General features: G+C 39.4%; 2 protein-coding genes and 1 non-coding gene across 3 annotated transcripts; 2 read left to right on the top strand and 1 right to left on the bottom strand.

The window, feature by feature from the left end:
- The first annotated feature begins 164 nt into the window (after positions 1 to 164).
- Positions 165 to 236, top strand: trnae-uuc (transfer RNA glutamic acid (anticodon UUC)). The gene has a single exon. It is a non-coding gene; the product is annotated as a tRNA-Glu (tRNA).
- An 854-nt stretch (positions 237 to 1090) lies between these two features.
- Positions 1091 to 12577, bottom strand: uspl1 (ubiquitin specific peptidase like 1). The gene is made up of 9 exons (XM_023416558.2): positions 12421 to 12577; positions 11631 to 11787; positions 10819 to 10941; positions 9741 to 10689; positions 8920 to 9030; positions 7198 to 7327; positions 6951 to 7076; positions 5013 to 5173; positions 1091 to 4322 (listed from the first exon to the last, which is right to left on the bottom strand). Exons 2-9 carry the CDS (start codon positions 11754 to 11756, stop codon positions 2503 to 2505), a joined length of 3546 nt encoding a protein of 1181 aa, XP_023272326.1. The 5' UTR covers positions 11757 to 11787; positions 12421 to 12577; the 3' UTR covers positions 1091 to 2502.
- Positions 12578 to 16153: 3576 nt separating this feature from the next.
- hmgb1a (high mobility group box 1a) lies at positions 16154 to 20446 on the top strand. The gene is made up of 5 exons (XM_023416612.2): positions 16154 to 16293; positions 18680 to 18840; positions 19116 to 19261; positions 19440 to 19614; positions 19741 to 20446. Exons 2-5 carry the CDS (start codon positions 18694 to 18696, stop codon positions 19891 to 19893), a joined length of 621 nt encoding a protein of 206 aa, XP_023272380.1. The 5' UTR covers positions 16154 to 16293; positions 18680 to 18693; the 3' UTR covers positions 19894 to 20446.
- Positions 20447 to 25262: the final 4816 nt, after the last annotated feature.

Below are 25262 nucleotides of genomic sequence, written 5' to 3'. Positions count from 1 at the left end.
CAGTTAGCGTCGCTTTTAACTAACACCAACCAGCTCCGTCATACAGGTTATCCAGACTCGGTGACACCAGGTGAACCCCAAGAGAGCCACACTAGAGTGAAGAGACACGTCACAGGCGTGTCGTCAATAATTTGAGACAGGTATTTTCACTCTGCGTCGTCATGTCCCATATGGTCTAGCGGTTAGGATTCCTGGTTTTCACCCAGGCGGCCCGGGTTCGACTCCCGGTATGGGAACATCTCCTTTTTCCTGTATTTGGTTAGAAAGTGTGTTAAAACTACTTCACAAACCTGAAACTAATAATACTACTATTGCTGACAGAAAAACACCGGTACCTTTTGAAGGCAGTATGTCTAAACGTTGGGTATGATTACAAAAAAGCTTAATGGAAGATTTTTTATCAGTAATTGAGCTTCATGCCACAGTCTTAATTTTCTTTTAAATTCATAAAAAAGGAAATAATTTAACGCAGGCTGTTAAAAAATACTGGAATTAGCGCTACACTATAGATGACCAACTATATTAATGTAAAAATAATATTTATTGGTTCAAATGAGAGATTTCATTGTTTTTGTCTGCCAACGATGTAAAAGTGATGTAATCCTAATTTTCTTCTTTCAAATTCAAATTTGTTTATGGAATTGTGTTGTGTTGAAAAAAAAAAAAAAAAAAAAGACTGAAATTTTAAACTATATTTCGTAATATGGTATTTCTATAGCACCGATTATGGTCAGGGAAAAGGAAAAGATTGATTGAGTCTTTTTAGTCAGACTGAATTCACCCTAAATGCTGAATTTTGGGTATTTTAGTTTATGCAACTTTTCTTTTTAACGTAAGGGTCATGACAAGTAATTTTACTTTTTGCGTTTGAGGTAAAATTAAGCTGTAGTCTCTAGTTGAGCAGAACATGTGCAAAACTGTGACTCATAAATAACCATTTATAGTACGTACAGCAATTTTAATACATAAAAATTGAAAATATTTTACTCTACGAGGAAGCTGGTTGAGGTAAGTATCAACTTGGTAAAAAAAGCACACACTTTTTCTTAAAGTTGAATTTCAAAATAATAATTTTCACAATTTGCAAATATAAGAGTCACCCGAAGTATTTATTAAATGACACTTAAAAAAAAAAAGAAAAGAAATATCTTTCATGATAATCTTCAAGTAATTTGTCAAAAGGGCAAAACAGAGCAAACAAACAGCTGTGAAAGGCTACCCACATATGTACAGTATATATAAACTACAAAGTGCCAAACCTGCAGAAAACATTTACAGATGCAATTTACAAATTTCATCCAAGGTTGAACATACCATCGCCAACATTGTTGACAGACATACAACTTCATTAAGTTATCTAAATTAATAGGAACATAAATAAGAAAAGATTTCACTACTTTCATTGCAACTACATCTTCGTGTGGAGACAAACTGACATGTCTGACTGATCGATAGGGATGGGCTTCAATAGCATTTTGTTGAATCTAAATCCAGTTCCGAATCTGTTATTGAATCTTTTTTGGTAGTTTGTTTGACAGAGAATGAAAATGTGTTTGTTAAAAAAATGCAGTTTTTATTTCACTCAGTGGCAATTTCAACTGTTTTGTGAAAGAAAACATATGATTTGATATTTAAGAATCTGGCTTCTGATCACTTAAACAACAAAATACACCGACATGAACTTAAACTAAGGTTATTAACTATTACACCTAAAATGGTCGTACTATGGTTCACCACATATTTTGTTACTCCTTTGTGAAATTCATTGACCCTGTCTCGACTCCCATTGCTCCTCACTGGGGGGCCGTGCTGCAGAAGCACGAGCCGTAGAAGCTTAAGTAAAAATCACACAGTGAAAATAATACAAACTCTACTTAATAGTTCAATGAATACTGATTAAATCAATTGGTGATGTTTTCCATGCACAGCGGATCTAATGTTATCTGAAGAATAGATTGCTACAGGTCACAGAATATGCTGCAACACTGGCGGGCCGAGCACTAGTTCTTCTCCAGTTATCAAAAATACAACTAAATCTTAGTTTAAAATGTTGGTTGGTGGACATTTAAATTGTGAGTACCATCCTACAAATATTAAATTTTGCAGTCGTTTTGTTAACTTTGAAAAGCCAGTCCTCCGTGTGTGCTCTTAACAACAGGATCACTGGCTTGTCACACATTTGTTTTTGCCGTTTTAAAGATGTCTACATGTTTTTCTTTGAGGATAACCTGTAGCGTCAGAGAGAGGCTAAAAGGAACTAACTAAAATAAACAAACTAAACAGAACAAGAATGAAGGATTCTTGATGAAGGAATAAGGGATCTTTGTATTTTACCAGATCGGAACCAGATCCTAAATGGAACCTGCTATAAGAACCCATCCCTACTGACGGATGAGGTTTGTTGGATTGTTAAACAAGTAAAATTTTGCACCATTTTCTCACGACAGTTAAGTTAATGTTATCTGCGCTTGTAGCCTGCAGACAACACCCATCCCCCACAGCTCAGATGAAAAATTCAAGCGCACTGAGTGCCTCGCTCTCCATCTCCGTCGGTCTCTGAGCTGCGGCCTGCGTCAGAAATTCATCCAGGAAGTTTTCAGTGTGGCTCCCAATCATGCAAGCGTTCGCCTGTGACACCGCACCGACAGCGTTAACGCCACAGTCCAACTGCTCGACTCCATCTTGTCCGCTGGTGAGCATCTCTAGGAAGCCGGTGCTGTCAGGCGATAGGTTGCTGGCTGTCGTTGCCGGTGAGAGCAGGTCTGAGAGGAAGTCGTCGCACGTGGCGCCGCCATAGGTGCTGGAGGTAACCGTGTTGGGAGAACTCAGGTCAGTGCTGTCCGGTCGGAGGCTGGCTCCCCCCTGATGACCCAACATTTCATTCAACTTGGCGAGCTTCTTCTTCTTTGCTTTCAGTTTCTTTATCAGCTTGTACCTGAGGGTTTCAGTGTCGCTGAGACCAGGAGGAACCTTTGACTGGCTGCTCTGTTTCTTGGAGGAGGAGATCTCAGGGAGCACCTTTGCTTTAGGCGTAGGGAGTAAAGTAGCAGACACCACTGGTGTGTTTTTTAGTGGTTTCTGGTGGTGAGGGGTGATGGGTTGAGACAGATTTGATTTGCCAGTGAGCGGTGTAGGGGATGGGAGTGGACTCCGTGTGTTGGAGCTCTTGGTGCTGAACCCACCGTACATTTCTGCTGCTTTCATCGGGAGACCCGCACTCTCCTCTGTCCTGAGCTGTGGTTTGGGGAAGAGTGCCCCAGGAGTCTGCTGTTTTCTCACAGGGTTGGGGGCAGAGTGAGGGGAAGGAGTGGGCTTTACCTTTGTGACCGAGGTGGGTGTGGGGATGGGAGCGAGTTTTGCAACGGACTTGTGAACATTGTTTAGTGGGTGTTTGCTGAGCAGGAAGGACCAGCGGGCGTTCTGATCTAGTATCGGGGGACTTTTTTGGGGCGAGGTATCAGCAGAAGACAGGTGGGACGTTTCCGGGGTAGTTTCAACAGGTGTTGCATTTTCCTGAGCGGCAGCAACCACGGGTTTGTTACCGATTTCTTCAGAGGGCTCAGAAGACGCAGGTGGTGAACTATTAGGAGCTGCTTTTGAAGAGGCTGCTTTTTTACCTTTTTGTCTACTGACGGTTTTGCCTCTGCCGGTTCCTCTCCCTCTCCCTTGTCCTCTCCTGGAACTGGGCACGTACGTTGGATCAGCAGACGAGCCATCTCCAGATTCAGACGAGCTGGAGGTGGTGGGAAGCTCAACGTCAGGGTTGCGCGCCACTTCACTGCCTATTACCGCGGAGGAGCTATCTGGTGTCGCGTCAGGTATTTGATTCTCGCTGGGAACACTCAAATCCGGAGTTTGTTTGGTGTCATTTACAGGCACCATTTCTGAATCGGGTTTTAATTCCACCAGTGTGAGTGTGACAATGTCATTGTGGCTGAGGCCCTCGAAGGTGTCGAGCAGCGTTGTGGAACCTATGGATGTGTCAAAGCCGGCTGTGAGGGTTGTGTCCGTGACGTTGTTGCCATCTTCAGATACTGAGAGCGCACAGACGATGTCGGTGTCATTGTGAGACGCGACAAGAGACTGATCTGGAGAGTGAGCCAACAGTTCATCTGCTGCTGAGCCTTTGTCACTTCGACTCGGGTTCATCTCGTTTTTAGACGGGGCAGGGTCGGAAAATGTGCTTGTGGGAGAACAGGCACGAGGCTCTTCATCCTCCTCTATTTCCCAGAAGACCACGTGCATCTCCTGAGCAGGGACCGGGAGTTTCTGATGGGTCTTACAGTCTGGATGTTTCATGTCGTCGTACTCCAGCCACGATCCTGTGAGGAACAGGTACGCGGTCACAACAAAAAACAGCACGTGTATCATACATGTGTAAATAAAGCTACTTTTTGGTCAAATAAAGCAAGATATTGTTTCACCAGAGACCAATCATCTCTTTCACAGGAGAATCTGGGCCAAGAAGCAGCAGAAGCACATACAAATGCAGATTAATCATATAGATACAATGTAGGAAAAATAATTAAATGTACTGTAAAAATCTTAGGTGAATAAATAAATTCTGTATTAATGAAAGCAAAACAATCCCTTCATGGCTGGAGCCTCCCAAAGTTTAACATTACATAAATTGTCCAGCAGAATGTGCTGTTGGCAAACTACAATGTAGAGGAATAAAAATATGAACCTTCATGTGACTTAACTATGAGCTTATGTTTGTGGTTTCATACCAAGTGCAAATGTAGCTTAAAGACTGATAAAGTTCTGTGTCATTTGACTTCAGTTATCCATGGAGAAAGTCTGTGATTAAATTACATCCTCTGAGGACTAAATACAGCAAAGTAATTCATTAAACATATCTAAAATTGCTCTGCTGCTGCAAACTGAACTCTCGCTGAAGGCTCATTAACTGACCTAGTTTACCAAAGTCATTGGTAAAGATATTGTTTACATGTTGGTTAAAAAAAGAAGTAAAAATAAAACCTCAACAGAATCTGTCTCAAAATACCTACCGTCAGATTCACACAGCCAGGTGACAAAGTGCTTCAGCTGATGGTTGTACTGTATCACTGTGGTGACCGAGTATCGTTTCCCTTTGAAGTTGAAGGTGTACAGTCTGACATCATTGTCACGAAGCCCCTCAACAAAGTGCAGCGCAAATACTGGAGGCACACTGAACAAAACACAAGGTAAAAGTCTGGTTAAATGGATGAACGAGTGAAGGCCTAGCTACTCTAACATAAAACACTGTTTCTACAAAGCTACAGCACCTTTTTTGTTTTTCCTAAGCTAATGCACACGTAATACGTTATTAATAGAATATGCAATTTACTGTAAGATAAATGTATTTAACATTCATTTGTGAGCATTGACCTATAATGATGAAACTGTAATTTTTTTCCCCCCGACAATTTAAGTGTCAAGTATGATTCATTAATAATTTCAGTAATTTCATTCACCCTGGCAGATGATTGAAGTTAATTAGTTAATGTGTGGCGCAGCTATGGAGGCACACAGAAGTTCTTTGTTATGCTGCTAACCTGTAGATTTCTGTTGGACTTGGAAATAAAAGTTTTTTATATCATTCAAGTAGTACAACTGATTGTGGTGTGGCTAATCTGGAGACAATGGATGCACACACATAAGCTGTGTTACTGCTATACAGTCGTTAATTATTCAATGGCTAATACTGTATGTTCAAATGACACCCTTTGTAGACATAGTAATCACTAACAGCATGTCATCAACACGCGCTTCAACAGCCACAGTGTCATCATCTCTGAACAGTACAGTCGTATGCAGAAGTTTGGGTAAATCACACATTTAGTTGATATGGCGTAAAAACAAAGTAAATCCAACTCCTACAGCAAACACATGTTTAGGTAATTATCTTTTCTGCAAACGTTAATGCTCTGTTCCTTTTCATTTCACGAACTTAAAAAATACGAATGAATTAAACAGTATTTGTGGCATATGAAAAAGTCTGGTCACCCTTCTATATCAGTACTTAGTAACCCCTCCTTGGGCAGATATCACATCTTACAAACACTCTCTGTAGCCAGCAAGAGTCTTTCTATTGTTCTATTGTTATTCTATTGTTAGGAAGTTTCACCCACTCTTCCTGCAGATCACTTCAGCTTCTCAGATATTTATAGGCTGTTTTGCACACACACAGCATGTTCAGGATCTACCCATAGATTTTTTAATCATGTTCAGGTCAGGAGGGCTGCAGTGAGAGCCTTCAAGCTTCAGCTTGTGTTTCTTGAAGAAGTCTACGGTGGATTTTGAGGTTTGCTTTGGTTCACTGTCCTGCTGTAGAAGCCAGATTCTTTCCAGTTTCACTTTTTTGACTGACTGCAGGATATTTGCATGCAGAATTAGCTGATATTTATTTGAATCCATTCTTCCACATCCTGTATCTGTGCAATGTTTCCTATGCCACTGGCTGCCACACAACCCCAAAGAAGAATATTCCCAGCACTGCGCTCAACAGTTGGCAACATAGGGGTTACTAAGTACTGACTTAGTGGGGTAGCCAAGCTCCTGCACTGTTTATTTTTTCTGCTTTTTACGTTCATGACATGAAAAGAGTGCATTAACATTTGAAGAAAGACTAATTTTCAATGTCCGTTTGCTGCAGAGGTTGCAATTACTTCTTTCCACTTCAAAAACAAGTAAATACATGTGTAATTTTCCCATAGGTGCCCAAAAGTTATAATAAAAATTATAGGTGTAATTATTTGGTAAATGCTGGTCTGATTTGGAGGAAATTCAAACTAAAATCACATCATTAAAATACAGTGGTCTTAATTTTCAATACCACAGTTTGCTAGATACACATACGGGTAGATACAATGCTCAGACATGAAGTAAATCTCAGATCTCAGATCTCTTTTAATAAAACAATAATTCCTGACTAAAGATAGACACATTAAAAGCTTAATTCTCACCTCTCCAGCACCATGGTCCTCCTCTGGTTCTTTTTGCAGCATACATTACACGGGGCAGAATGAACTGCATGAAGCGGATGCCAATCGGGCACGATATTTGTGAAGGTGGGAAGAGTTTTCATAATCCTGAAAAGTAAAGCATGAATTACATTCATGATTTACACAGTTTTGACCGTTTTGCAAAAGAAGAAGAAAAAAACATATGTAGAGAATAATCAATTTTCCTTATAATGTGGTCATCGCCTACCTTTCTTTGGAAGCAGCTTTGCATTCACCGCACTTGAACTCCCAGTGAAATGTCGACTGGAAGAGAGGCTCCGCCCAAGAGTCCATCTTGAGCAGAAGCGGCATGGCAAATACTGGTGTTTCCCTCTGGCCTGAAAATCACATGCAACAGTTAGAGCATCGTCGCTGGTACAAGTTCTGACAGTTTAACTCCCCATTGCCAGATCATTTTAAAGAATCTAAATTTGCAGATGAGATATGGGTTAATTTTTTTTTATTTTTTTTAAAGAGATCGCATGCGTCTGCAAACCTGAAAGTGAAAAGTTTGACTCTTTGGCTTTATTTAAACGAATCGCTTGCTGCGTCAGTATCCCTGCCCCTTTGTGCTTTCAGAATGACAAGTTGACAACAACTAAGCAAGATCTCCCTCTTTCATATAATATAAAGATTTGGTTGCAGAACGCTGAGCAAAATCCAAGATTTGCAGGTCCAGACTTGACACTTTTTGGTATTATCAGATGAGAATGCTTACTTTGAAACATCAAGATTAACTTTTGGATACTAAACAGGCGTTCGTGACTCAGTAAAGCCATGTGTTTTGCAAGTGAGATGCCAAATATATAAAGCGTGATACATATCAAGGTAGGAAAATGAAACGCAGTTAAAGTAACCAAGTGATTTAGCTGTTTGACGTTCTTACATGGAGCCTTTCACATTGTGTATAAGCGATGTGATTACATTTTACAGAGGCGACTTGCCAAAACAAGACAGACTACTCCTTTATATGTGTGTTTTTGTCACCGTAATCTCTTTGCCAAAAAAAAAAAAAAAAAGTGGCATTAGGGTATATGAAATCTAATATTCATGAAGAGAAGGCTTGAGGGGCCTTGGGAGCATCGTGTTGTTAAGTTTGAAAAGCATTCACTCAGACATCTCTCCCTTGCTCAGAGTAGCTTGGCACAATTTGCATGTTGCTGCTGATGTAACACTAGTTTCTTATCAGTGCAAGTGACTTCAGAAACACATATTAACACATATTTTGTTTCTTTACATTTAAAATTAACCCCTTTATATCTCCTCTTTTCTCCAGCTGTGTGGGACAGTCTGTTCTTGCTTCTCCCACCTCAAAAGGAAAAGTATATAGTCATGAGATTGAGTGAAAAAAAAAAAAAAAAGAACTTCAGTGGACCAATGTCCGATTTCAATATTACCTTTTTGTTGTTTAGACGGCAATTCTAATTCAGTGTACTCTAATGTAGGAACAACTAGCAACTGTGAGATTATGGCTCTTCTACTTTGCACACTAAGCTGAGAGACAGATGGGCGGGAAAACGACGAAGTAATGCTCAACAACTCAACACAAATTTCTCCTCTTGCCTGTCTCGTCTCGTTTAATAAAAATGTGTCTTGAACAGAACAAGTGCACACTGCAAATAAACCTCAGGTATGACACATATCCACTCGGGATGCATTTCTAAATTGATTTAGAATTCATTACTGAGCAGTCGTATCATCTCCTGATACCAACACTCAGATATGGTCACAACACTTCTTGGCTGACACTTGCCTGAATTGTTAATAACATTGAAAACCTACATCTATAATTTAAAGGTGTTGAACCGCCTTGGTACGGTTAGTCAATGGGAACACAAAATAACTAAGAATGTCCAAAATCTTCTTTTTCTCTTACTGAATTGATTTTACTTTAGGTGCTGCAGGATATGTCTTCAGTGAGTTATCTTACCCAGTTTGCAATGCAGCTTTTGTTGCAGTAGTTTGAAGGCAGACATCCTGAGAGTCTGTAAGTCTGCATTGGCCTTTTGCAGCACATGGTTTGGCACCATCACCACGCCATCTAGACAGAAACAACTTTATATGAGTAATCTACACTTAAAAGCTTTGCAATTTATTAGAAAAACAAACAAAATCTACACCTATAAATTAATTTAAAATCATTTTTAGACAATAAGATCGGCACATGTTCATTGGTACGATATTTACAGTCAGATTGACGTAGAATATTTGTGCTATTTTTTATTTCATACAAACATGTTGCACTTAAAAAGGGTCGGTTCACCATGATCCGAAAAAGCAAACAAACAAAAAATGACCCTCTCTGCTATCAAGCAGACATTTAGTTTTATGTGCCCAGGTTTTGATGTATACACCTCTAAAACATCTGCCACCATCACAATACAATAGAGGTAAGTAATGTTGATGTTGTGTTTTTCAAATATGTTATTTTAATGTTTTTAACAGCACACAAAAAAAAGCTCAATTCACCTCCATTGTATTGAGGTGGCAGAAGAAATTCCACAAATGGTATCTTAAAACCTTGGTGACTCAAACCAAAACAACAAGGCCAGACACCAATGAGGTACAGAAAGTGAGAAAAATACAGGTGACTGAGTCAAATTAGTTGGTTACGTTATGTTCTGTGCGGTTTTTAAAAACCAGAACAATGTAACCAAAGAGGAAATGAATAACCAACTTTCTGTTGACTGTAGATGCAAGACCGCAAAATTAAAATACTATAGACAAAAAAAGTAGATTCTTTTAACTTACCTCTACCAGTCTGTTGATGGACTTGAATGGCAGCACAGATGTCTTCATATCTTCTCATCAGCTGCCAGAAAGATGACCGCTGAGGCTCCTCTCTGGGTGTACACCTTATTAAACTCTTACAGTTTACCAAAGCTGCAAGCAGTGCGTCCAGCCAACACAGGTTATCGCTGTTCTTCCAGAAAAGCTGACTCGGAACAGATACAAACTCCTCTGACTCCGTTAAGGAAGAGGTAGAGGACAAATCTTCAGTTTCTGTCTTTATGTCTGTAGTCAGTGATTTCTGTTCCGTCCTTGCTGTCTGCTCATTGAGCTGACTCAATGGAGTATTGATTTTAGTTGAATAAATGTCCTCATTAGGGAAGCCAGACTGATTGGAGGCCAGACTGCACTGTCTGTTCAGCACCTCAGGATGACTCTTCACCTGACCGGAGTCATCCTCCAATATGCCGAGAGCACCGCGGTGTGGAGAGCGCGCAAGCTCATCCCCATCAGAAGTCAGCAAGGTTTCTGATGAGTTCTGCAGGTGTCCAGCTGAGGACGAGCATGTAGGAGGAGCAAAACCTTCTGTACAAACAGCATTGTCTGGTTCTTTCTCCAGAACGACACTGTCATCTTGTAGTGATTCCCATCCATTTTTCTCTGCAGCTGGACAATCAAAATCCCTGTGGTATCCATTTACCTTTTCAGCATCTGTCTTGGGTGCTGCATGCTGGCCATTACTGATGGTGTTTACAGCACAGTGCTCACCCTGGCTGATAAATGTGTCATTATCACTTTGTGTATCAAGGCTGCCAAGTTCACTTGATCGCAGACGTTTGGGTGAGCGTTCAATCAACTCTTCCTTTTCCAGCGGCAGGGGATTTTTTCTTTTGTTCCCAGCCGCGGGCTCCACAGGAACCAAGCTAGCTAAAACATCCTCCAAGGGCCGGCTGACCAGAGGGAAAAGGCACTGCATGGGAATGGAGATGGAAAGGTTAACACGGCAGCGAGCAAAAAAGTGTGTTCAGCTGAGTGAGAGAGAGTGTGTGTGTGTGTGTGTGTGTGTGTGTGTGTGTGTAACAGCAGTGTTGAGACTTGCCTGTGGGTTTGTGCAGAGCGTGATTGTCTCCTGGAGGTTGATACGGTAAGAGCGCAGAGAATAGCTTAAGCCCTTCAAAGTACACCAGGGACAATGCTCCAATGAAGCAGCTCTTTCCTGAACCTTTTTAAAAAAAAAAGAATGAAGTGACATGAACATGGCATTAGTTAACTCTGACCTCCACAAACCCAAGATATCAAACAGTTTAAAAGAACATACAAGGCTGGCTGGCTTTCATCTCCCAGCAACATTCTTAGTTTTATTCCTCACAACATTCAAATACTTCTTTGAACACATGCATTAGTAAATTAGTAAGGTTTTACTTAATTTACCTTGCAGAAGTGGTGCATAAAAGTAAATGTAAGAACTGGTCAAAGTAACTGTCAGGTAAAATTTATGTTTAAATGTTTGTTTTTTAACTGTGTCCTCAGATTTCTGCTCTTCTGGATCAGAGACAGTGGCACATGTGAATTGGAGTATCAGCAGATGTCAAGTCAATATAAAAATGCATGAAACAAAAAAAAGCAGTAATAGTAAAACATTTTCTTTCAAATAAACACTCATTTAAAAACTAATTTCTCAACATTTTCATTCAACATTTCTCATACAACAATATATAATACATATATCAACATCAGACTCTCTACATCATTATTCTACCCAAATACTTTCGCCTTTTACTACCAAAGATTTCCATTTGTGTTTTCTTTTGTTTAATTTGGATTGGTACTGCCCCGTCACAGTGTTTCTCAAATATAATTCAGCTTTGCGCAAGTGACAATAGTTGAGAGGAAAGCATGAGCTCTACTGACTTTTCCCAAATACCCCACCAGTGGTGAGGCCAAAGCCTCCAAACCAGTGTCTTCACCAGTCATTGGCAAACCACTGCTGCTCTTCTGGTCCACAGCTGTCCGGTGCCATTCAAAACATATCACCATGTCACTTCAAACTGCCAAACTTCCCAAGGAGCTGAGGAAAAATACAGCAACACGTGGGGTATGTTACTCAAAGCCTACAATGAGCTACAAGCTCTATGGCAATTTTGCATTTACAGAATGTTTGCAACAATTAAGGTAAGTACCTTGATTTCTCAGGTATTCAAATCACTGTATCAGCCATGTGCCATTCACACCTGTTTTGTGTGTTTTTTTAAATAAAGGGTTTCTTGTTTGAATATCAAGACAATTTACTCTTCGTTTGGTAACCCTAACTTAGCTAAATATGAAAACAGCACTCAAAAATAGTCCCTAATACATAACAAAATCCTGTTAGGATTAGCGTAATGCAGTTTTTTTGTGAGACACCATCGGTTAAGGGCAGCATGTAAACATTGAGTAGGGCAAATACACTACAAGCTAATTACATTTGGGGGCAAAATTATGTAATAAAATAATAACTCCTATTTCCCACGATCCAGTCAGTAAATTAACGCTATAATAGTTTATTTTAGATCAAATAATATCCACTAACAATCCTTCATCCACTTAACTGTCAGTCCATGCACCTAGCGGCTAGCACGCTAACACAATAGCCTAAGCCGGAGGTTACTTTCAGTCACTGCCTACTTGTTTTCCCGTTTAAGTGAATAAATAGTTTACGTACCGAAAACAAAGTTATATTTTCAGTGACGATACGGTGCTGGTTGGTGAAATCCATCCACACAGAGCTACATTTATTTCTCCCCGCCTGCGGAGTGAGTCCATGTGCATCGTTTTGTCAGTTCGTGTCACAAACGTTCGTCTTCCGCTCGCCGCCGGTTGTGCAGCGGCCTTTGTCTTCCCTCATCCTTACGGGCAATGGTTCCGCGGAGCCCCAATTGGTTTCTCAAGTTATTGTTCACGTTAGCGCTGTAGGGTTGGTTTTTATGGCACTGCCCGTGCAGTGCTAATCGTTGCAAGTGTACACACGTGTTAAAAACATTTATTCGAGGTATTAATTATTACTACTTAATAGTGGTAGGCCTGAGTAATTGTTTCTTGTATTCGAAGGCATACTTTTTATTTTAATAAAATTAAGATTAAATAAAAATTTTAATATTTTTTTAGAACATAAACTTTGCATGCTATATTATTGAAAGTGTATACATACACACTTTAAAGTATTGTAAAATATAACAGGTTCAGCTACAAATCAAATTTTCAATATTAATTCATTTTCAACTTTATTATTATTATTTTTCATAGTAGTAATGGTATGTTTATTAGATGGACTTTTCATTAGATCATTTACCACACTTTGATAATGGCATTGCCCATCCCAAGTTACAATGCCCCATAGTGGCTTTAAACTAAACCGGAGGTTTAAAATCAGAGACCACAGACTTGACATTAAAAATTGAAATTTATCCAACAGATTTTCTCTAGGCCTACTTCTATTTTTCCATTTGGAAGTCCTATGTATAAATCCCCCTTCATCCAATCTGTTATAAAGCTGACTGTACTAGTCTATATATTATTTATTTATTTGTTTTTGTAGAACTACTGTATGTGGCTTTGGGATAAGTAGAGGGGTGGAGTTGGTTGGAAGGGATGGGGTGGGGGTTACATATGTCCCTCACTCTGCTTCTATAATACAGCCCAGCTCTGACACCTCCTGCTCTTGTATCCCCCAACCCGCACACATACACATTCACAAACATGCACATACACATTATCTCCCTCCACCCAATCCCGCCTCTTGCATGTGCCCTCCTCCCTTAAGCCCCTCCTGTATCTGCTGCTTTCCTGTCCTCTATTTTCCTCTTGATGACAAAATGAATTTGCATATTTTTCCCAGGGAGCGCTCATTAGAATGCATAAACCGGCCGCCTCCAAGCCTCATGAGCAGGCTATAGCTTTCTGCCGTGGCATCTCCTGGTGCAAAATGAGACACAGACAGGCAGCATCACAGGCAGACATGTGGCCTGAGTCTGGCTTGTGATTGGCATTTGGAATCAGTTCACCCTTCCCATTCTTAATTCAAGGATAAGAATAAACTATGTGTCAGCCATTTTCCTTTGTTTCTTTATAAGCTGTTAAGCAGAAGCATATTAATTAGATAACCATTTCTTATTAAATGTATATAGAAATAATTTACCATTTCTAAAGCACATATGATTACAAGATTATCTTCAGAGGGTATATGGCTACATTTTGTAAATCATAATGAACATTTTCTTCATTTTACCAGACCACCCCCCACCACCTAATTTAAACACACAGCCCAGCCTTTAACAACAGATAATTACATTACCTACACTTTGGGCAAAATAAGCAAGTCATCTTGAGAAAGGCCCCTTTCACATCCTGAAATCATTGTCCTGAAATTTTAGTAGGCAGGCATACTTAAAGGATGTTCATTTCTCCTTTGTTTATATCTGAAAGTTTTGCCTAATGGTGGCGCTAGAGCTCAGGTCACTGGGTCACAATTTTACCCACTGGAGATATGAATCTAAACAGAAACATGCTTATGAGCATTCTTTCTACAAAAACAACATTAATAATATTATTAATAATAATAATAATAATAATAATAATAAATAGCTGTAACCCTTCATTATACTCCATTTTACTAGTATAATAAACAGCAAGTTTTATGTCTTTATGAGTCAGGAGATAGCATAAAGGCACAGTTTACTGGAGATACAATCATTAAATAGATTTTAATCTTTGCCTGATGGTGGCGCTAGAGCAAGGTCACAGGGTCGTGAAACTCAGTAGGCTTCTTTGAATAGCATGAATGTGCACAACCAATTTTGTGCCTGCATAACCAGATTTTTCAATCTCTGTTATTGATTAGAAAGACACAATCATGTCCTGACACCTCTTTACACAGCTAGTAGGCCAAATTATTCAACTCTATAACAGCTCAATAAAATGTGGTTTTAGAGTGTTGTTGAATTAGTGACATATATATATATATACATATGTATAGAAAGAAGGTGAAAAAACTATGCAAACTTATATGATAAGATATATACTGTAGGCTTATTCTGTGTGGTAATCTGTTTGAAATGATCAAATAGAAGGATACTGTTGAATAACATATGAACAACTGAATTAGTTATTCATCTGGAAGAACACAACTTTCCATGATCTGTTTTTATAATATGGCTGGCAAAGGTGGGTTGCATTAAAATGAATGGATTCTTCAGTGCCATCTTTTTCCTATTAAAGTATACAGTAAGTTAGGGCTTTAACCATTTAATTGCACACCACAATGTGTCTGGGGTTGGGAATAAAAGCCGTCTACAAAGAGACTATATGCAGACCTGTTATATCTATGGGACCTGCAATTAGCAAGTTTGAATACATTATTGCAAAACAACAGACCCACAGGCAATACCTCATACGCTCTCATTATAAAAAAATAATTTCCTGTATTACTAAAATATTGTCTTCCTTCTGACTATAAACTGCTTTATCTACTAACTTTGTCTTAAACTGAGTAGCCCATAATCTCCTTAAGTCTGTGTTTTAATTGGCCATGAGCACACTATCATCTTTCAATCAGCTACTGTATATGGAGCCTATAGAAAATAGGCAAAAAATAATAACAGTAATAATAACATTAACATATTGTGCAGAGAAAAAGTAAAAATTAGAATAAATCTTGAGGCATAGTATACTTATCTGATGCATTTATCATAGTTTTGGTGTCTGTTGGTCTTAATAGGGACTACAGCTTCATAAGTAAACATAGCTATGGCACCTAATGAGTGCCTGATAAACGTGATTATTGTGTACACTCGTCCAAGAGAATTAATATAAACACTGTGTTATATCCAGCGTGATGCCGTTTTCTCAATAGTGGATAGAAAATGAAAATCGCAGGCAAACACACTAATCAAAAGGCATGCCATTAGCTGAATTGTTATTCTGTTTTCACTCTAACTAAGAACCAGATCCTTTAAAATCTTGCATCGAGTGCGATATGGGACGAGCAACCGATTCTTACGCCTTGTGCATGTGAATTCGCGATGTTCTCTTTGTGCATTTTAACAGGTATAATTTGCAAATAAGCTCACGTGTATTGCAGAGAATCCACGGTGGAGGTGGTTGATGAAGAGGAGAGGATGGCCCGTGCAACACAATCGCATGTTATTTTACAGCTGCTTCGCTCGCTGGCTACAAGCGTTGTCTCATTCATTTAACTTGCCTACTGTACACTGTGCTCAACGTAGTGAATTCAATACTATGGCAAACACACTACACTACTACCAGCTCCAGCATGCTGCACAGAAATGTTTTTGTATCCACGCGCCTCGGAAAACTTCGGTGACGTTTCACAAAAGACAACCAATCGGACCTCGTCTTCTATTAGGACAATGAAAAGCCTCGGACCAATCGGAGCGCCGCCAGACTGGGCGCTGGCCAATGGCGTGCGAGCCCCGCCGAGAGTAATGTTAGAGAGCTGAAGACTGAAGACATTGCGTATCGCCTGTGTTCCCTCATACACAGCCATTGCAGAGCATTGAGATCCAGCGATAGTCCCTAGGTAAGTATACCACACACACGAACATTTAAGTGTCCGTAATGCTTAGAACGACGATAACATTCAAAAATGTCCTACATGTATGTTTGCCATGGTCGAGTGTGAAACCTTTTGTTGCTTGCGAAGAATTTTATTGCGGGGAACCATCCAAAAAAACAACAACAAAAAAAAAAGAAATAGCCGGCGCTAAGCAGGTAACGTTACATTACTCTGCCTGGGAGTGTGGAACAGACGCTCTGTAAAAAAAAAGAAGAAATGAATATTAACCTTGACCAAATTCGACGAAAAATGTCAAATTCGTTAAATACGAATAATTTTGTATATCACTGTCGTGTCCTTCTTACAAAATGGAGTCGAATCAAACGGTAGTTATCGCGTAAAAATTCAGGAATGTCTAGCGGACAACACGGTTAGCGACAATGGTAGAAGACTCACCGTTAGCTAGCCATTGGCATTGCAGTGCATTGCGAAGCTGAATGCCTGTCATGTGAAGACTAGGGAGCGTGCGGCTTGTGATACAAACGTTAAAATTTATCGAAACACGAGAAAAAGAAAGACCGTCTCAAAATATACACGTACGTATGTTTGTTTGCCACAATTCAACCGACAAGACGGTGAAAAAATTACCTCACGATCTGCGCTTTACTGTAATGGCTGACTGTATTCGCATAGGAAACAAGGCAGCGAGGCAAATGGGAAGCCAGTGACAGAGGCGCAGTTCACTTCAACTTTTTCTAACCGTGTTTTCTCGAGAAACAAACCCGTAACTATAACATGTAACGACGGCAAAAGAAAGTTCAACCCTTCGTGGTTCCAACGACACCATTGCGAGATTTTTCCGACATTTGTAAAGGGTTTAAATCGGGGGTTGAAGTGAAGTGGTCGCCGCGGTCGCTCTGCCCTCTATTGCATGCAGTGCAATGGCTGTGCGCTGACACAAAGAGAAGGAGCCATATTCTCCATGTTAGTGGATGAAGACGAGCGGCCATTAGGAGCTCATAGAAACCAAGTCAGTAGCACAGCCCGCTCATAGACACAGCACAGACCCAATGTATTACTATACAAGGCGGCTAGTGCAATAGGAATCAATCGGGGAAATATTTTGTCAAGATCGCCGGCTTTCTAAACATATTTGTCGTGTTGCAAAGCGAACTGGGAGGCGGGAGGAGACATTTGAGGGGGACTTTCTTTCATGAAGAAGGCATTCTCACAAAATGGAAGAAGAAATATTGCCGTCGTTGTTGACCTCCTTTTCCTCAACGAGAGCCTATGCGCCATTACTACTTCGGTCGACGCAGCTTACTTGGGAGTTACAGTAGCATTTAATAGGCAAATGTATAGGAAAAAATGACCAGTTTTAAACATATTTACAAATTATGTGGAATTATTTCCAGAATAAAGAAAAATGAAGACTAATAGGGGATGAGTGTTAAATCATGTCGTATCGCAGTTTTTAGTGACATATTTTCAATAAATACGTCTTTATATGTTATTTGTGTCTTTTTTGTGTCAAAGTTATTTGTTTGATGAAAACATGAGCTTTAATGAAACAGGGGTTTTCCTGAAGGCCCATTCTTATTGCAGAAGAGGTTTGATGATTATATATATATTTATATATATATATTTATATATATATAATTTTTTTTTTTTTTCAAAAACACGATCCATGCTTTTTTAAAAGCCAAGTCCACTGCTATAGTCTCACAGAGGTCTATGGTTTATGTTATGCAGCTGAACTTAGACAACTTTTGCAGTTTATATGTTGAAGTGACTGGAAAGTGTTTCTCCGCAAAGAAAAATATATATGTAAGGATGTTGGTGTGATTTCTTTCTTGAATCCGTGGCGAAGTCAGTTGTAAACCAACATAATGGGGAGCCTACCATGGACCACTGACTTTAATGCAAAGGCCACTGTACAGATTGCATCAATAAATAAAGTCATTTTCATCGCATCAGCTCCGTCTGTGCTGGACGCATTTATTTTAGCGGACTGCGTTAACGGGTCCCAGCTTAGTGCAGTTTGACAGCAGAGAGGGCGGGTCACTTAAGTAGTGCTATCAATACTAGTGATCAATGGCGAGAAATGAATTACGCGATGATTGTGTAGTAGTGGAGTATGGGTGGGTAAGAAGAGTAAACATAAACATGCCTTAACTGTTTTATATTATTTTAATTATCTACAATTAGAATAATTATTTGAAAAGCTAATTAATAATAAAATATTTTTTCAGAAGTCAGTTTTCTGTGTGAGGTTGATAAAGCATTTATGATGTAGAATTTAGCACATTACCACAGCTAGTTTTCCACATACTCCACCCCAACAATAAAATTAATATAATTATTCATTATCTATGCAGTTGCACAGCTAATGTGAAACATGTGTTTTTAGATACTGCCATAAGGATGGGGAAAGATCCAACCAAGCCGAGGGGGAAGATGTCCTCCTATGCATATTTTGTCCAGACCTGCCGGGAGGAGCACAAGAAGAAGCACCCTGATGCTTCGGTTAACTTTGCCGAGTTTTCCAAGAAGTGCTCTGAGCGATGGAAGGTAAGAGAAGATAGATGGTTTTTAAACTTCAAATTTCATTCCTGAGAATAGACTATATGCCACTCCCTAGTTTGTGTGTGCATCAAGGTTTTTCATATACAGGATGTTAATATTACAGCTCTTGATTTCAGTTACATTGAGATGACAACATTTGCATTAAGGAAGTTAGTGCAACACCCTCCCAAAGTTAGAGAATCAGAGGGGGAAAAGAATACTTGTGTTCAAAGGGCGTTGCTACAGATGCTACAGTCAGCAAGTTACTTCTCTGTTTTCAGACAATGTCTGCTAAGGAGAAGGGCAAATTTGAGGACCTGGCTAGACAGGACAAGGCGCGCTATGAGAGGGAGATGATGAGCTACGTTCCAGTCAGGGGAGGAAAGAAGAAGAAGTTCAAGGACCCTAATGCCCCCAAGAGACCTCCGTAAGTATTGCAATCCAACACTTAATGCTTTTTAAACCTCCTTGCAACAGAAAAATGTTTCTTTCTGGAAAACAAAACAAATCTGACTCACGAGCAGCTGACTCTCGTTGTTAAGAGACAACATGAAGCATATGTTGTGCAAATGACAAACTCATTTTTTTCCTCTCTCCCCCCCCAGATCTGCCTTCTTCATCTTTTGCTCAGAGTTCCGCCCTAAGGTGAAAGGCGAGAGCCCTGGTCTGTCCATTGGAGATGTTGCCAAGAGGCTGGGTGAGATGTGGAACGGCACCGCTGCAGAGGACAAGCAGCCCTACGAGAAGAAGGCCGCTAAACTGAAGGAGAAGTACGAGAAGGTAAAAGAGATGATCTACTCGAACACATTTTACTGCTCGTCCTTATTAAGACCGAGCTTTAATCACAAGTGACTGCATGTGTGAGTCTCAGCATTAGTTTGACATCTTGTCATTCCTCCATCGCAGGACATCGCAGCGTACCGCGCTAAGGGCAAAACAGGTGGCGGAGCACCAGGAAAAGCCCCGTCCAAGGCAGAGAAGAAGGATGACGATGACGACGACGATGATGAAGACGATGAGGAGGAGGAGGAGGATGATGATGATGATGATGATGAGTAGATTGCGAGTGACATATATAGTGGTCATTTTCTTGTTTATAAAGCATTTAACCCCCTTGTACACTCTTCACTTACTGAAAGAAAATACATTAGTACTCAAGGGGTAAAAAAAAAACCAACAAAAAAGGCTGTGTATATCAGTTGTTTTTATGCTGTACAGTTTTTTTCTCCTTTTTGTATAGTTAACACTACACAAGTATCGTGTCTGTATCTTTCTGCCAGTCTTATTTTTCCAGTGGTAGTTCCTAGGCCACTATCCTGCCTGGTACAGTGTAAAGGGGTGGGCTTACAGTATTTACCCTAGCTAGAGGTGCACAGCACATAAAAACTGTTCTGAAACTGAGTTAGAGCTGAGTGTTTCTTCTTTCTTTTTTTTTCCCTTTTTCCTGTGTGTTTTTATTTTAAATGACGTTATCAAAATTGACGTATCACAGTTGTTTTACTGATCTTTATGTACCACTGTAATAGCAAAAATAAAAAAAAAAAACGCCTTGTTTATTGTTGAAATTTAAATTGCTTCTGATGTCAATAAACATTTTTTTTTTAATAAATCAGTTTTGTATTGTGTCATAAAAGTTATTGTGCATGACCCCCTAAATCATTCTCCCAAGATTAAATGGCTCCAAGTTGATTAGTAAGGGCAGACTAATTTGTTTAATGAACATTAATGCACAGGTTAAAAACTAATACAGCTGATCTGGAAGAGGAAGTAGGATAAACAGCAGCTCTGTCAAAACAAAGGAATATTAATATGACAATTAAAACACTGTAGGCGACTAAAGACCACACAACAGTCTAATGCTGCTTGGAAATGAACCTATGACAGGGACTGCTGTGCATCAATGTATAAGACCAAGGAGTGATTAATTTGGATCTTTCTGAGGGTGAGACGTGTGTTAACTTGCATTGCTGTCAATTCAGTAAAGTAAAATTGGTTTAACGTTATGGTGCCTGGGGAAAATTAAATACAGGTCTTGATAAGCTATTCCTATGAAGCATGACTCAACACCGCAACTGATTATGTATCCTGTGTTTCTTAGCTTACTGTGGTTGTATGCAAACAAGCTGTGTGTTGAGACTCCTTGGCTTGGTGGAGCTACGCTGAAAGTTGTGGCATTGTTGTCAGCTCTGCATGCCAACATGCATCACTGACTCTTCCTGTTTTATTTAGATACAGCTGCTTCATCTCACGTACTCTCTAGGTCCCATTCAGCGTGAAAAAATAAAAAATAAATAAATAAAAGACCATTTATATAAGAAGGATTATGTGCTTTGAAAAACCCAGTGACATAAGAATATGGCTGATGTGTACAAACCACCGCAGTCCGCAGGCACACACACACATACTGTACATCATGGGTCTCAACAACACAGTTTCCCCCATGGGAGAGAGCTTATTCATTTGGGGGTTACCAACTCTCAGCCTGAGCATACACAGCACTCATGGAAATGAGCAGAGCAGCACAGACGTGTCTCTGATCTGTGGTAGAAATTACAAGGATGTGCCTTCTTCTCTGCTGCATATCTCCCCGGTCTCTGCACAGATGTCAGCCTTGGCCTACTGAATGATCCCTGGTATCAAGTAGGCCAGAGGACAGGCAGACACGGGGCAGCAGCTGACCTCTGCACTGCTCTGATAAAGCCCTGCGAAGTCCCTGAAGGTGACATAGCTTCCTGCTATCCCTGATCATTCCTCACACTCACTGATGCTGCTTGTTTTTCCTGTTGAATCTGAATCCAGTGGATGATGATAGGCATGGTGAAATTCCTAATCCCTCAGCCTTGGGTCATATCATGCATGTGTTGTCTACATCTGTTATTGTTCCTGAAAAATAGCAAAGCAGCATGGATTACGAACTGGAGGCAAACATATACAGTTACCAAACATGTGACAGCTGCAAGCTGCTGTCACTGCTGATTATTATTTCCCCACTGTTTTTGTTTGCAACACGCAGTATGGGCTGTTTAGAGTTAGAGCAGACTGAAGGGCGCAGTTAAAATGGTGAATGTTTACACACACATCCCCAGTAATGGCCAACAAATTGTCCTATTCATACTGCAGTGGATCACGCTGGTGAGTGGCAGGAAAGGGAAACTATGCTGAAACAGTTGCAGCGCCTCGTGGCTGCTCTCAGCTGTTGATCAGTGTCTGTGTGGGCCTGAACAGACCAGAAGTGCGCATACAGTAAAGCTGGTTTAGCTACACAGCGCCACTGCCGAGGCTCCAAAGCCTGCTAATCCCAGCCACCTGGTGTTCACTGTACACACTGCGCCCAGTGATCAGCGGTCTCCGAGCGACACCTAGTGGCCGCATCCCTGCAACTGCATCACAGCTGCCGGGAAAACCCATTATCAGACATAGAGAGGAAAAACCTTAACTTTTACACCTCCTCATAAATTCAGATAAAGGCTACTTATGAAAATGTTTTTGACTTAAAATGTTTTTAATAATGGTGTTATTAAAATATGTAATAATAATAATAATAATAATACATGTTACATTAACCAAAGCAGTATATGAACATAGTAATTTTAGTCTACTATTTGCATTTAATCATTTAGTAAGATGTTAAACAACACTTTCTTTTATCTTATTTTTGGTATTCATCAGCATACAAATAATTACTAGACAATAATTCATTAGTATCTTCATTGTCTGTACTTGAGATATTTTTCTTAAGTATAAGTAGCAATACTCCATTACAAGTAAAAGTCCTAGGTTTACTTCAGTAAAACTACAAAAGTAATAACAGCAAGAAGTATCAAAAGTAAAAGTACTTGTTCGGAGGCAGAATTGTGTCATAGTGACATATGATATTATTATTGATGTATCAGGGTGTAATTGGTATTCTAACATTGTAACAGGTGGAGGAGAGACTTTCTACTTTACATTATTGTCAGTTGGGTATTTGCATCACATTTCATACGATTATCAAATGTTTTGAATGTAAAATCTACAGCAGCGGAGTAGAAGCATAAAGTACTATACAATATAAAATACTCAAGTAAAGAACATGTAGTAATTAAAGACAGTAATACAGTAAATGTACTTAATTACTTTCCACAGCTGCGAGCTGTTAAATAATTTATTTGATAATACAATATCACAAAAAAAAAAAACACTGTCAAATTTATTAGTATTTCAAAAATGTTCAGAGATAAATTAGAGATTTCAGTTTTTATTGGTGGTAATTTTGTGATTGTCGCAGTTCACCCTCTACTGTGAGTGTCACAGATCATGTTTTTTGTAATTTGAGTACCAGTCTGAACAGTTATTCAGAAACTCAGATTCAAAATGCAGCCAAAGATGTGGGAAAGAATTGAAACAGGCAACTCTACGTGTGATCTGACGTGAGAGTGACGTAAGGCTGTTCATGTCTGAACACTGATCAAAGTAAAAACAAACATAGATATAAATCACTCTTCCTCCACAAAATATCACATTAAAGAAAAGACAGACAAAATCAAAAGTTTTAAAGTGTTGTTGGTTCAAGTTTAATGGACACATCATTATTTTAGAAAAAATTAGACATATGTGTGTTTGTACTTGGAAACAAGATCTTAGCATCAGTGATGGATCGTTGATGTCCCATCAGTATTTTATCGCCACCTGCAGGTAAAGGTGAACTTCACAGTTCATGCAAAGCAGGAATTTTCTTAATCCTGACACATTAAAAGTAATGTTTTTGGATTGTATCCGTGCTTTAGAGGGCGGTTATATCAGTTTTTTTCACTGGATTAAAGCAAATATTCAGCTCTGTCAAACATATTTGATTATCAATTATTACAGATTTAGGAGGACACAACTAAATCAAGGTTACTATTCTGAAAAATAATAATTCTGATGAGACGTGTGTGTGTTATCCTTTCCCAATATTAATATCTTGTATTACAGTTTAATTCGTCCACATATTAACAACTATAATATTGTTTATGGAGCTGCTAAACCATCTTCCCTTAACAACATACTTTTAATTCAGAGGGTGTTCATGAGTTCAGGAGTTCATTCAAGTAGCTATGACTCTTCTGCCCTTCTGTTTGGGAAATATAATTTATGTACTATTCATAATATTAATATTCTAAACACTTGTGTGTATGTCTTTGCTTCATCCCCCCCATATGCAGAGATGTCTCGCTAAGGTTGTGTTTGGTTTTTAACTTTCCTCTTTTATGTTTTCTTCTGTTTGCTTTTATCTTTGTTTACTTTGTCTTGTTGTCTAATTATAATCATCCTTGATTGAACTGTTTTGTATTGGGGAGAACTTTGTAAGTGCCTTTTGGCCTCCTTCCTCCCCCTGTGCACATCGATCGACCCTGTATTGTTGTATATTTTTTATTAGAGAAATATTTAACTTTTCTTCAAATCCACTTGTCGTGTTTGATTCCCAAGCTGATTTTAATAGAGACACAACAGTTTGGTCATGAACCTGCATCATATTGACAATATGAAACAATAACTTCTTTTTATTAGATTCACAGTCACAGTCTTTATATTTATTAAGGTTATAAATATATTGACAGTTTGGGTACAAGTGGCTGATCTGCATCCATCTTTGAACTAGAAACTAGAAACATTTTACATTGCCCATCTCATCTGTGATATATGAGAGAAATGCTGTTCTTTTTTCTATTGTAAGTTGTATTCTCCGGATTTTGACATATTGTTTTTCTAATTGTGAGGATATCTTTTTTTTTTTTTTTATCAGTGAGTGATCTGGTAGTTGTCTCATGAGTTTAAGATTTGGTTTCCCTTCTGATTAGTTGTTGTAGCTCTGCTATAAAGAAGTTGTCATTTCACGATAGGGATCTGGTGTCTGTCTGTCGAAGGTCCATGACTGAAATGTTGTGCAAACACTGCACGGGAATTTCAACTTTTTCTTCCCCACGATTTGGTTTTCCTACCGTCTTGTTCACCAGGTGTGCAATAAACATCACTTAGTTTGATTCCCAGGCTGAGAAATGACTTGCCATCCATGAGCCAGCAGCCAGCACGAGAAGCACAACAACAACCCTGCAGCTATCGAGTCTGTGTTCACTGAAGTGAGCATATCGAGGCTCTGCAGAGGACCGGCAGAATGGTTTGATTAATTGCTTTTTTCTGGATAAGGGAGACACATCCAATGGGATTGTGATTCAGTCAGTATTTGTCTTTCTTTTTCTTTGCTTTACTACGTCAAGTTCGTGTTCCATTTTATTTCATAATATGTGCACAAGTATTTATAGATGACCACTGTGAAATGACATTTTCCATATTAACAGTATAGTCTTAGGTGTAACAATCAGTGTTTTCTGTGAAGAAAAGGCCCACACACACACACACACACACACACACACACACACACACACACACACACACACACACACACACTG

This window comes from Seriola lalandi, unplaced genomic scaffold (assembly GCF_002814215.2).
Source record: "Seriola lalandi dorsalis isolate HSWRI2012SDOR001 ecotype SW California unplaced genomic scaffold, Sedor1 jcf7180002054567, whole genome shotgun sequence".
Taxonomy (NCBI): domain Eukaryota; kingdom Metazoa; phylum Chordata; class Actinopteri; order Carangiformes; family Carangidae; genus Seriola; species Seriola lalandi.
The sequence above is the reverse complement of the archived record's forward strand: the minus strand, read 5'-3'. Positions and strand labels throughout refer to the sequence as shown.

What these genes read in the sequence shown, in the direction of transcription:
- hmgb1a (XM_023416612.2), top strand. Translation starts at nt 18,694, where the DNA reads ATGGGGAAAGATCCAACCAAGCCGAGGGGGAAGATGTCCTCCTATGCA. An exon ending in AGTGCTCTGAGCGATGGAAG is followed by an intron (nt 18,841 to 19,115) that starts GTAAGAGAAGAT and finishes CTCTGTTTTCAG; the next exon opens with ACAATGTCTGCTAAGGAGAA. An exon ending in TGAAGGAGAAGTACGAGAAG is followed by an intron (nt 19,615 to 19,740) that starts GTAAAAGAGATG and finishes CCTCCATCGCAG; the next exon opens with GACATCGCAGCGTACCGCGC.
- uspl1 (XM_023416558.2), bottom strand. Translation starts at nt 11,756, where the DNA reads ATGGTGATATGTTTTGAATGGCACCGGACAGCTGTGGACCAGAAGAGC. An exon ending in TGGTGGGGTATTTGGGAAAA is followed by an intron (nt 10,942 to 11,630) that starts GTCAGTAGAGCT and finishes TTTTTTAAAAAG; the next exon opens with GTTCAGGAAAGAGCTGCTTC. An exon ending in AAAGCTGCATTGCAAACTGG is followed by an intron (nt 7,328 to 8,919) that starts GTAAGATAACTC and finishes TGTGATTTTCAG; the next exon opens with GCCAGAGGGAAACACCAGTA.